This window comes from Daphnia magna, linkage group LG2, assembly GCF_020631705.1.
Source record: "Daphnia magna isolate NIES linkage group LG2, ASM2063170v1.1, whole genome shotgun sequence".
Lineage (NCBI taxonomy): Eukaryota > Metazoa > Arthropoda > Branchiopoda > Diplostraca > Daphniidae > Daphnia > Daphnia magna.
This window is the reverse complement of record NC_059183.1, coordinates 11,258,756-11,271,273: the sequence shown is the minus strand read 5'-3', so window position 1 is coordinate 11,271,273 and position 12,518 is coordinate 11,258,756. Positions and strand designations below refer to the sequence as shown.

General features: G+C 40.6%; 1 protein-coding gene across 1 annotated transcript in view; it reads left to right on the top strand.

Moving 5' to 3' along the window:
* The window catches only part of LOC116918042 (protein dead ringer), a 43,109-nt gene that overhangs the window by 24,639 nt on the left and 5,952 nt on the right, over window positions 1-12,518 (top strand). Inside the window, exons 4-6 of the mRNA XM_045169890.1 lie at window positions 5,449-5,521; window positions 9,004-9,187; window positions 11,101-11,420. Coding sequence (XP_045025825.1) covers window positions 5,449-5,521; window positions 9,004-9,187; window positions 11,101-11,420 — 577 coding nt within the window. The remainder of the gene's footprint in view (window positions 1-5,448; window positions 5,522-9,003; window positions 9,188-11,100; window positions 11,421-12,518) is intronic.

The window sequence follows — 12,518 nt, the reverse complement described above, 5'->3', positions numbered from 1 at the left end:
GTGGGGGCAATTTCTTAGTTCCACTCTATATATATATAATTTTGAGGTAGTTATTTCTTTTTATTATTTCGAAAAAAAAAAAAAAAGAATATTATATTCGAGTCGAAAAAAAGAGAAGGGTTGGGGGGGGGGAGAGAGTAGGAGGAGAAGTAGAGGGTTTGGTCGAGTCGAGGGGGCGTGTCGCCGTGCACGAAGTAGCTGTCGGGACCCGGTCCAAGAAGGAATTCTCTCCATTGAATTACGATGGCCGTTTAATACACCTTGTATTATGCATATATATATATATATATATATATATTATATGTATATATATAATTTATATATATATACATATAGCGAGAAAGAAAAAATAAAGGAAAATCTACTAGGCCCTACCTTTATCCGCTAAGCTTTGAGGTCAAGCGATCTCGCGTGCTTCTCTTCTGTCTAGCCAAGTTGCCCTTTTCTCTCTCTCTCTCTCTCTTTTAAAATGTTTTTCTTTATTCAAAAAGGAAAAGAACTAATGAATGTTTTTTGATTGTTGCGTCTAATCAACTTGATATTTAAATGGCGCCACACCATCCCCTCGTGTTGTTTGGCCCGTGTCTCTAAATCGTGCGCTACGGAGAAACATGCGCGCTCGCATAGAAAACATGGACGGCTATTGAATGTAATCAGCTTTTTTGAATGTTGTGTGTGTGTGTTGTTTTGGCCATTTTCGTATGGACTGCCGTCTTTTTAAACAATCTTGCTTTTACCAATAAAAATATATAAGAAAAAAAACAAGTGAAAAGATGATTTTTCTCAGGGTTATGGTCTCAAAAATCAAAAAATAGTAAAAATAAAAGACGGCCAATTTCTAACCTGCTCGGGTATAGGGGCAATAATTGCTTTCTGATATTGGAGATTGAAGGGATCATCATCAGCTAGCCAATTTTTTTGTTTTTTTTTTCCTTTTCCCCCTCTTCTCATTTCATGCCAAATTGATGGATGATATTTTTGCCAAATGCGTTTCCTACTTCTACGGGTGGGGAGTTGTACGTTTTTTTGATGGCTGATGAGTTTTTCATTTAATATTATTTTTCTCTTTTTTGCTACGGCCGATTCGAAATTGGCGCTCATGGAGAAGCCCTTCGCTTGGCGGCTCGATAGACTTAATCAGTCGATTTACATACAGTTGGGAGGGTGTTTTTTTCTTTCTTTCTTTCTTCCCCCCCTTTTCCGGGTGTAGTAGGGGGGTTGGGAAGTCCGAACTCTTATGATCCTTAAATGGCAGGGTCCCGAGTATATATATATAAATTTATTTTTTTTTTCGGACTTGTGGCCGCCGCCGCCGATTGCCGCCTTCTTCGTGTTTCTTCCTCTTTTACTCTTTGCCTTCTTTTTCATCCGTTTCTTTCTGTATTTTTTATTTATCGTTTTATAGCCCTTCACTCATAGTATAGCCACACGCAGACATGGGCACACAAAATGTAGCAACCCTTCCATTTAGCAGGACCGGATAAGCTGGTCCCTTCTTTGCCTCTCTCTCTCAACTCGTCGTCGTCTTCATCTTCTTTTTTTATTTATCTATTCTTTTTTTATTTTTTTCTTGTTGTTTTGTTGTTGTTATATATTTTAATAGTCTGCTATAAGGTTTCGTAGACGCACGGTTAGGGTAAGGTAGGTAAAAGAAGAAGATCTTAATACCTGTGGAAATGTTCATCACAGGGCCAACAGCACACACCACTTTTTGGCCATATCTCTCTCCTTTTCCTTTCTGTTTTGTTTTGTTTTGTTTTTTTTTTCTTCTTCTTTTTCTTGTTGTTATATTTTATTTGGTGAATTTTCTCGATGGCCGAAAGATAAGAACACGAAAAGGGGGGAGGGATGAAATGGCTTTGGAGGTGGTTTGAGAAAGAGAGACGTAAAGAGATAAGACAGGGTTAAAACCATCACCTCTCTTTACTTCTATAACCAACTATATATACATATATATATATTTATTTTTTGTTTCCCTCGTCTTCTTCTTCTTCTTTCCTTTCGCTTGTCTCTTTTTGGCTTCTACGGTATATACCTGTTTATGAACGATAGCCCGATCTGAAACTGCGATATCGATCGTCGACGGAATGCGCTTCTTTCTTTCTCTCTTTTTTTTTTTTTTTTTTGCCCTTCTTCTTCTTCTTCTTCTTCTTTTTCTGCTTATAACTACAGTTTGTAGGCAGTATATACGTTTTATTTTATTTTATTTTTTTTCCCTTTTTTTCATGGTGGCTTTCAAGCAGAGAGACGTATTGTGTTGTTTTGGCGAGTTTTTACTTTCTATTGTCCCTGTTCTATCGTCTCTCGGTTAAGAGGTTACCTCAAAGACACACGCAAGAGAGAAAGAGAGCCACATGATATATGGCTACTGTTTTTCTTTTTTCTTCTTCTTCTTCTTCTTCTATTTGTTGGGTTTTGGTTTTGTTTTTTTCGTGTTGTTGATGTTGGATTCCGTTTAATAAGGAACCAGTCTAGCTGAATAGGCCAATGTTTTGAAAGGACAACAAACGCGGCCATTGTATTTTTGCATTGCATCGCCGTCTCTGTGCGCGCTGTCGTTCGGGAAGAAGAAGAAGAAAAGAAAAAAAAGATGGCGGCTGTGTTTGTGATTGGTCCGTGCATTACTCGGCTACTAGGAAAAGAAAAAAGAGAACATTATGAAAACACAGTTTTGTGGCGTGTCTTTTAGGAAGTCGTTTGAAAACAAACAAGACATGAAAATGAAAGCAAATGTTTTTGCTTGGGCTCTGTCCACACCCCGTCGACGCGTCGGAGTCAGGTGCGCCTGTTGTGGCAGGGTCTGCGGTCGTCACGAGGTGCGCTCCTCTCTCGTCCACCTGCCAGACGTTCAATCCCACGTGAATCGCCTACCGTTTCTGTCTCGACATTTGCATGTTATTGTCGTCGTTGACGAGAGCTTAGAGCATATGACATTTTCGGAATGTTTTGAAATAAAAAAAAACCAAAAAAAAATGGAAAACAGTTTGAAAAATGGGTGGAATGCCACGGGAAATGTTGACTGGCATGTTGCTGATTGGGCTTTCCAACAGATACGACAATGAGATGATGTTGTTTTGCCGTCATCGCATCGAACAAACATGGACGCAGACACGAAATTTCGGCTTAATGAATTTGTTTTTTGTTTTTTTATTTTTAAATTTCGTTTGTCCCCTTGTCTCTTTAACGACCTGCTTCTTTGGCTGCTGCCTCATCAAGGCGCGTGATTAATGATTGTGTTTGTCTTGGACTGCGCCCTTTGATCCTGGCAGCAGTTGCAACGGGAACAAGAACAAGAGGCAGTCAGTTTTTTTTTTAAGAAAGCGTCATTAAATTCTCGTTAGAATCGAAATCCATATGGTCTGCGACATGTTTTCAGACTCGAGTCAAAAGATGAGTAGAAAAATGAAAGGAAAAAAATCAGGGTGGATTGCAATCCTTGTCGCGTTGATGGATTCTTCTAGCTCCTTTATTTTGTTTATCCCCCCCTTTTTTTTTCTTTTATCAATACTTTTGTTGTTGTTTTTTGTTTTTGTTTTCTTGGAGATGCGTTCGTTGGCTGCCGGAGTTGATCGTCGGTTATGCTAACGAGTCGAGGGTAAAGATATATACATATAAGAACATATCTGTTAGCGCCCACCTCTAAGTCACAGGTCGGGATGCATAGACACACACACACATTGGAGAAAAAAAGGGCAGAAGAAAATGTTTTTCGATTTACGATGGTTTACGGTCTATCGGCGGCGCCGCCGCCGCCGAAGAAGCTTCCATCGAGACTGTTTGGCTTACAATAGAACAAGACTTGAGGAGCAGCAGCCAATGTGTGCGTTCATCCATATTCAACGGTGCCGAGAGAAAGGATGAAAAATAAATACAAGAGAAGAGAGGAAATTCATTGCCAATCGGCCGCTGTCCGAACGTTGTCTGTTGAGGTGCGCGCGTCCGCTCTCAATTGTCCATCGCTTGGTGTGTGTGTGTGTGTGTGTGTGTAGCCTTTGGCTTCGATGGAGAATCGCTTTGAATTCTTCGTTGACCCTTTTCTTGCTTGGCTTTCATCCTCTTCTCTATGCGATGGTTTATGCATATTGGTTTCATTCTAATTTCGAATAGCCGATGAAGGGACGCCAAAATAAAAAGAGGGGCTACTGTTTTCTTCTTCTTCTCTTTCTTCATCATCTGGCGATTATTTATTTAAATCGAGCGCGCCCGCAATCACGCGCCTTTCTTCAACTCGTTCTTTTCATTTCTTCTCTTTTTTTTATTTATTTTTTGTTTAAATGGAAAGACACAAGAGAGCCCCGTTTGGCATTTGCATTCCAGCCTCTACGGCAGCCAACCCATTTAATAATCTGCTTGGCATATTCATTCGGCTAGAAATTTATTGATTTGTCCCGTCGAGGAATTTTTTTTTTCTTTCTTTCTTTTCTTTTCTACTTTTTACTTTAACGTTCCATAGCCTTCTTTGTTATTCTTTTGTTCACCTTTTTTTTTTACCTTGCGCATCTATTGACTTTCTCTTGAATCCTGGCTATTGTTTGGACCAAGACACTGGGCCTGTAATAATAAAAATAAGAAGAAAGAGAGTTTATTTATTTATTTATCTTTCCTCTCGATAAAGTCTAACTCGTATTTGAATGCGCCATCTTTGGGACTGTAGAGTCGTTGATGTTGTCGAGCAATTGTGGTCTTGTCTACTATTAACGCGACACACACACACACACACACAGACACACACAGACAGACAAGACAAGCACAAGCACAAAGAAAACGAAACGATCCTGCAACACGTTTGTTTCCCCTCTTTCCGATAAGACGTTTTTGTGCAATGCACCACCTCCAGCTGCGTGGGAGGAGGAAACGATCGTCGATGTAGCCATTCCCTCTCAGTCTTTTATCCATTTACCTTTTTTTATTTTTAAAAGGAAAAAGAGAAACATTACAATGTATTTTTTTTTTTCTTCTTCAATAATTTTTCTTGTACCTACAATGTACGTGCATTGGTTGGAGAGTTTCGTAAGGGATTTCGAGGTCGAAACATATTTGTCTTGTCAAAGTGATGAATCTAGAAACATTACGCCATAACTGTTTGACTCCCTCCACCTCCCCCCCACCTCCTTTACCCCCCCTGCTGGTGCTGAATTGGTGGAGAGGGAGGTAGTGGTTGTTTGGTGCTGGTGGTTTGCCTGGTTGGTGGCTTACTCCTTAACTGCCGTCTTGTCTCGATAAATTTCCCTACAGACTGTGAAATGTGGAAAATGTTGGGATAATTACGAACGATTTGTTTAGCTGCCAATCGAATTCTTTGAATGTCTTGTTGGTCTTTCTTTCTTTCTTTCTTTTTTTTAAATATTTATTTATTATTTTTCTTTGTGTTCAATTTTCATTTTTAACTCGAGTGTGTGATTCCCGTTTGTTAAACTCAATTGCTAATTTTTATTTGTCTATTTGCAGTTGTACGAATTGAACGACGATGCCGGACGCAAAGCCTTCCTCGACGAGCTGTTTGATTTTATGCAGAAAAGAGGTAAGACTCTCTTTCTCTCTCTCGCTCTCGCTACAATTTTCTAAGACGTTCTTCAATAGACAAATGGCGATTGCATGTTGTTTATTGAGTCTGGCTGACGAGCTAGCAACTAGTGGTAGTTCGTACGCATTCCGCACAGTGTGTACCGATCAAGATCGTCCTTCCCCTTTAATCATAAAAAAAAAGCTGAAGAATTCTGGCAAAAAAAGAAAAGAAAAATGGGCTCTATCAGTTTAAGGTGCAGTATGCGACGAAGAAATTTATTTCTATATTTCCATGTGGAATAGGGGGGGGGGAATATATATAAAGGGACGCTTAGATGGGAAAGGGGGGGGGGGACTTGAGGCCGGCCTGGAAAAAGAAGAAGCAAATATGCAGCAAGAAAAAAGAAAAGAGGGAAGATTTACAGCTGGAGAGTTTCCGATCAAATCCTTCAAAGTCAATAAAAAAAATTCAACCTTCGAAAATCCCAGCGAAATCCGCAGAGAGCCCCATCGACGAGATCCCGGCGCGCGATAGGTCAACACCAGCATTTTTTTTTGCCTTTTTTTTCGCCTTTTTTTTTTCTTTTCCTTCTCTTATTCCCCCTGCCTGCCTTTTTTTTATTTTTCATCTTTTACCTTTATTTGGCCATTTCTGAAAAGTATAGGGACCACCTGTACGTACACGCGTTTGTTGCAGACTCTGGTCTCTCTCTCTCTGCCTCTTTCCCAAATTCATATCAAACTTTTGACCGAGGCCATATAAAGCCAACTCTGAAGAGATTTCACCCCACTCGAAATGGGGAGGCATATCACAGGTATATGTAGAGGGACCCGTATAAAAATGAAAAAGCCCGAAAGAAAAAAAAAAAAAAAGGCCTGAATAATAGCCTTCGAAGGTAGTTTACTAGTAGTAGTGTGTAGTAGTAGTAGAAGTAGTAGAAGAAGAAGAGGAGAAAAAGATACACATTTATATTTATATGTAATGGCGCCTGTATTCCCGTCCGTTGTGCTGGGACACACAAGCGAGACGGATGGAATATGGACGGACCGGGGCAAATAGTAGTTGGATAGCCCCGGAATCCTCTCTCTCTCTGATTGTTGTTGTTGTTGGATGGAGACTCTGTCTTGCTTGCTCTTATGCTGTTGCTGCTGCTAGTTAAGACAGGCCAGGCCAGCAGCCTTCTTTTTTTTTTCTCCACCCGTGTCGGACACTGGGCGCGCGATTTACGAGCGCAATAAATCACAATGGCAGCTTCCGATACGGGTTGGTGGGGGCAGTTCATTGCTGTGCTCGCTCTAGTCTGTACCTCGAATAGTTTTTTTTTTTTTTATAGTTTGAGACACGGACACGAACGTGGAAGAATGAGAGAAAATAACAACAGCAATACAGTCAATAACATGTTCAGTGTGACGAGAAGATCAAATATTCGTTTGCTTCTTGTTGCTACGTCTACGAATTTGATAGTTAATAATAATTGCTCTGAGCGTGATTGAGCTTTACGTCAGTTAAACTAATCTCTGCTTATTTTATTTTTTATTTTTCTAACTTTGGGATGGTTGGGAAAAAAAAATAAGCAGAAAAAGAAGAAGAAATTAAATAGAGTAGGAACGGACAGCGAGCCTTTTAAGGCCGTAGTTTGATAAACGATGCGTTTGAGATAACAAGAAGTAGTTGGAACGCTTGGCCGTATGAATCAAAAATTGAATAGAGCTAGAACGCGGCCGAGAGAGAAATTGAGGAAGCAACAAGAAATATAAAAAAGGGAGAAAAGGGGGAAGCATTTCAAATAAAATATATCGAAAGAATAAGAGAGAGATGTGGCCGTGCAAAGTCTTTATAATAAACTCCCTCGTTTATAAAAGTCTACCAGTCGAATTCAACGCCTTTTTTTTTATTTTATTTTATTTTTTTATTTTATTTTTCCTTCTCCTCTACCTTTCTCGAACGATGAGCAACAACAGCTACACAGTAGATAATGTTTAGTATAATATACGTGTGTGATGCTGGGTGCTGTTGAACTTGCGCAACCCATTTGATTCACTGCTCTTTTATTCATCAGCCCCCCCGATCGCCTTGAGAAGGAATAATAAATGAGAGTAACTCACAATGGCGACTAGTTGTGGATCAATAGGCAAAAAAGAAAAATAATAAAAGAAAAGAAAAACGTTGGCTGATTTATACGCTTTACACGCCCCTCGTGATTGTTCCGTTTCTTCAATCTTGACCCGTCCTTTCTTTTTTGCCCGCTTTGCCACTCTTGGTTGTCTGCACACACGACAAGATTAGTGTGGCGTATCCTAAAAGCTCTTTTCATCTTCGCCAGTGTTTCACGATTGGAGTTGAGCTCGTTGTTCTCGTGCACGGGTTTCGCGTCGGTGTGGCTGTTTCCGCGGGCGTGACGCTTCAGTTTGGTTTTGCTTTTGGTTTTGTTTGGTTTTTTGTTTCTTTTTCGGTCGGTTCGATTGGCACCCTTGCTTCTCATTACGATACACGGACAGATCCAACTTCGTTCGCCCCTCTTGTTGTTTATTTCTATTTGGACGAAGGGCTCTATCTCTCTCTCTTTCTCTTTCTCTTTAAATTGCCCAGTTTGAAAAAAAAAAAACCCGAAAAAAAAGGGTCCGTTTTTCTTTGTTGTGAGATGTAATCGCCACTATACACGCAGCGTGTGTGCCTTCTCTTTATTCTCAGCTTAACACAAACTCTAGACCGTCTGTTTGAATTGGAATTGTCGAAGGCTTATTCATGCACGGCAGAAAACAACAACGCCAACAGAAAAAAACAAAAAACAAAACAAAAACGAGTTGGATGGGGGAAGGCTATTGTGATTTTTTTTTTTAAACATCGGCCCGCCTTTTAATGGCGCATATTAAAAACAAAAACACAAAAAAAAAAAGCGCGAGGCAGACCCCAAAAAGGTTTTGCCCATCATTCTAATGTAATGTTATATAAACGTAATGTAATGAATCTTTTATTTTTGATATCGCGCTGGGGCCGATGCTTTGCATGATGCCCATTTTTCTCCTTTTCCGTGCGTGATTCCCACCCACTTTGGGGGCTTCGGCGATGATGCAGATCCCATTATTCTCGGACCACATAAATACAGCATCATATAAATAATGGGAATCGAAGCCTCTTTTTTTTTGTGTGTGTGTGTGTGTGTGTGTGTGTGTGTGGAATCGCTAGATAAAATTTTTTGAGCCAAGAAATTAAAAAAAAAAAAAGAAAGAAAACTAATCAACCGGGTTCTGGCCATTTACCAGTCCGTGTTTGATAGAAACGACGGAACGATGAGAACACTCTATATAATTTAAACGAGAGAATGAACTCTTGGCTTTCGTCGCGTGTTGCGCATTTTGAGAGAAACGATTCAAATGATTTGAATGGGTTGGATTATGGGTTGGCCTTTTCATTTTATTTTTCGATTAAAACGAAAACATTATCAAAGTGTCATTAATAAATGTGTGGTTTGTGTGTGTGTGTGTTACTGAAAACAGGAACGCCGATTACACGTTTGCCGATCATGGCCAAACAGGTGCTCGACCTCTACGAATTGTACAATCTGGTGGTGGCTCGCGGTGGACTTGTCGACGTCATCAACAAGAAACTGTGGCAAGAGATAATCAAAGGCCTACACCTGCCATCGTCCATCACATCTGCCGCCTTCACTCTGCGCACGCAGTAAGTTCATTTGGCCCGTCCATTTCCTTTCCCTTTTTTTTAATTTTTTTTTTTTTTTGTTCATCTCTTCGGTCTTTCAAGAATCGATCGTCTTTTGTTTTTTGTTTTATTTGTATTTGTCGATTTTAATTTCTCTACTTCAATTCGTTTGTTCTTTTTTTTTTGTTTGGTGTTTTTTCCCCGCTGTGTTTCGACCGTTTGGCGGCACACGGGTAATAAAACAAAAAAAGGAAAGAAAAGAAAAAGGAAAAAAAAAAGAGGAAAATTTGAAAACATGAAGAAAAGACACCCAAGCAGTTGCTAACGATATGTCTTCCATGATCCTCCTCATCTCTTGATTTACGCACTAGCACTTGGAGAGAGAGAGAATTCGTTTTTATTTCTCTTGTGCCTTTTGAGCCGCTTGCAGCTATTGCCTCAACTCGGTAGGGAGTCTAGGCCCCCTGCCCCCTTCTCCTCCTTATATATATATATATTTTTTTTTTTATTTTATTTCAAAAGCCCCGCGCGCTAAAACAAAACGCAGCGAAAAGAAACAAAAAAAAAACGGGACGAGTTGAGTTGAGAAAAAGGAAATTAAACGTAGATACAAACAGACAGTTTGAGAAGAAGAAGAAAAGACCATTTCGGGGTGGTCACATTTAAATAAAGAGGCCATCCATTTTTCTTTTTTTTTTTTTCTTTTTCCTGTTTCGTACGATTTGTACCGAGTGTGTGCACATCCGAAACTCCTGGCCAAGCGCATCGTCCATCCGTCCATCTAGTCCTTTTTTTTTTCCAATTCATCTACTCCTCCTTGGAAAAACAAAAAAAAAACATTAGATTGTCCCTTTCCTTCTGAACTTTCTACTCCGCCCTCTTGGTAGATATTTGATGATGGTACATGTACTGTATCTATCGTGGTATGTATGCCTATGTCTGCATATGTGTGTATATACAGTAGGTATACATCGAGGTAGGGCAGACTGGTTAAGAGAACGATGAAAGACAAGAAAATGAGGAGACGACCAGACCAGGGAAACAAAAGACTAGCGGTGGGAAGGTCAATTATAGACCGGCACCAGTCGAGATAAATAGCACATCATTTCAACAGAGACAAGGTCTCTCTCTCTTTTTTTTTTTTCTAGATATACTTTTCTTTTATTATTATTCTCTTTCCACCTCCCTTTTTTTTTCCTCCTCTTCTTCTTCTTCTTCCCAATATGTAGATTTATATCCTTTTTTTCTTTCTTTCTTTCTTTCTTTCTTTCGTATTGCCGATTTGAGAACTTTGAAGGAATGAGAGAAGGAGGAACGAGCTGTAGGTAAAGAGAATAAAAAATCAAATAAAAAGGGGGAAGGGGGAAGAAAAAGCGTTGCGATGTTTGAATTTTCCACGCGCGCTGTCATATGCGCTGTGCTTGCTGCGCGGCAAACGACCTGGCGCCAATAACAATATATCTTGGGCGCCGCGTAAACCATTACGTGCTTCGTCAGTTCATTATTGCCTTTGATGGCTCGCGAGGCCTTTAGATAGCTAACGTGCAAGGAATCGCACGTCGAGAAAGAGAGAAGACAGAGAGGTCGGTGGTTTGCCTCTTTTTTCTTTTTTCTTCTCTCAAATTTCTTATTTTTATTTTTATTTTTATTTTTTTTCATTTTCCATTTTCTCCCCTCCGTTTTTTTTTTCTGGGCGTCTTTCGCGTTCAACAGCATTTCGGGACTCTTCTTGTTTAACGTCTTCATCGTTGGCCCGAGTACTCGAGCTACTTGCCTGCTACCAGCGTTTATGTTTTGATTTGATTCTTTGCTTTGTTATTCTATTGCCGATTACTTAGCATTTCATTTCCCCCCCCCTCCCTTTTCTTATTTTTGAAGTAATAATTCTAATTTATTTGTATGAATATTAAAAAAAAAAACAAAAAAACAAACAGGTACATGAAGTATTTGTATCCGTACGAGTGCGAGAAGGAGAAATACAGCTCGCCCAATGAACTTCAAGCGGCCATCGATGGCAATCGACGAGAAGGACGCCGTTCCAGTTACGGCGCCTACGCCGATTTGGTGCCACGCGGCAATGGCGGAGGCGGCGGGGGATCGAATGGCGGTGGCGGAGGCGGCGGGAGCGTGTCGGGTGCTGCCCAGCACGCGGCCTCGCTCAGCGCTCTCGCCTCGCACATGTCACACATGTCGCCGCTCAGTCTCGTCTCGCGTCCGTCAGCCCTCAACGGAAACGGACACCATCATCGACCAGGTAGCGCATCATTGCCATTATTATTTTTTTTATTATTATTACTTTTTTTCTTTCGCCTTTTTGGGAGGGGGGATTTGATTAATGGTGTCCTGAAGCGGAACAAAAAAAAAAAAATAATAATTCGAAAATGAAACTAAGCAAAGTAGTTAATGGGCCTGCACCGCTAATGAATAGACTTAAATGATTAAGAATCGGACATGACGAGAATGTTGGTGGATCCTCCGAAAGCCACTTTGAATGGCACCGAATCGCTGTAATAAAAAAATAAAAAGGAAAGAACGAAAACAAAACCAAAAAGTAGGAGAAAAATGTTTTGAAATGATCGGTTAATGACGGAACGGGGTAAGCAAGTGGCCGCTGGGTGGAATGACCGCGCGCGTCCCGATGCCACGCGGCTCGCAACATTTTATCCAAGGCGAAGCGCGCACAGGAGTTAAATAGAGCCGGCGTCAGTTATAGTAGCAGCCGCGACCATTTCATGCGTATCAACTGGGCGCAACTCATTTCATTTCTCTCTCTCTCTCTTTCTCTTTCTCTTTCCATTTCTCTTGCCTTCTTTTTCTGCTTACGTATTTATGCGATGATTTACATAGCCTCATTATCCGTGTCTTTTGTATTTCTTTTCTTTCGTCTCTCTCTCTCTCTGTCCATCTAGACTTTCCATCCTCGCCAGCTTTTTTTTTCTTCTTTTTAATCCTTCCTTGTTGTTGTTTTCACGATATAAAATGGCCCGCTCGTCTCTTGTCTGCGTGTGTTATGGCCACCTCTTTTGAGACGTAACAAATAAAGAAAAGGAAAAGGAATGAAGCGAGCCAGAGAGAGAAATAAGAAAAAGGCGGGAGAGAAGAGCCAGGCAGACGGAGGGAACGCGTCTATGCCGTACGGAGGGAGAATGAAATAAGAGAGAGGCAAGGGTTTGAATAATTTGAGAGTAATTATGGTGTGCGCGGCCGTTATGTGGGAAGCGGTCGCGCAATCAGCCCGTTCACTCGTCCCCATAATCCTCGCAACACAGTATGTTTATTACCGAAATGTACAAAGACATATTTCAAGTAACTGCGGGGCCATAGATATGCAACTGCAGCTATGTACATGTGA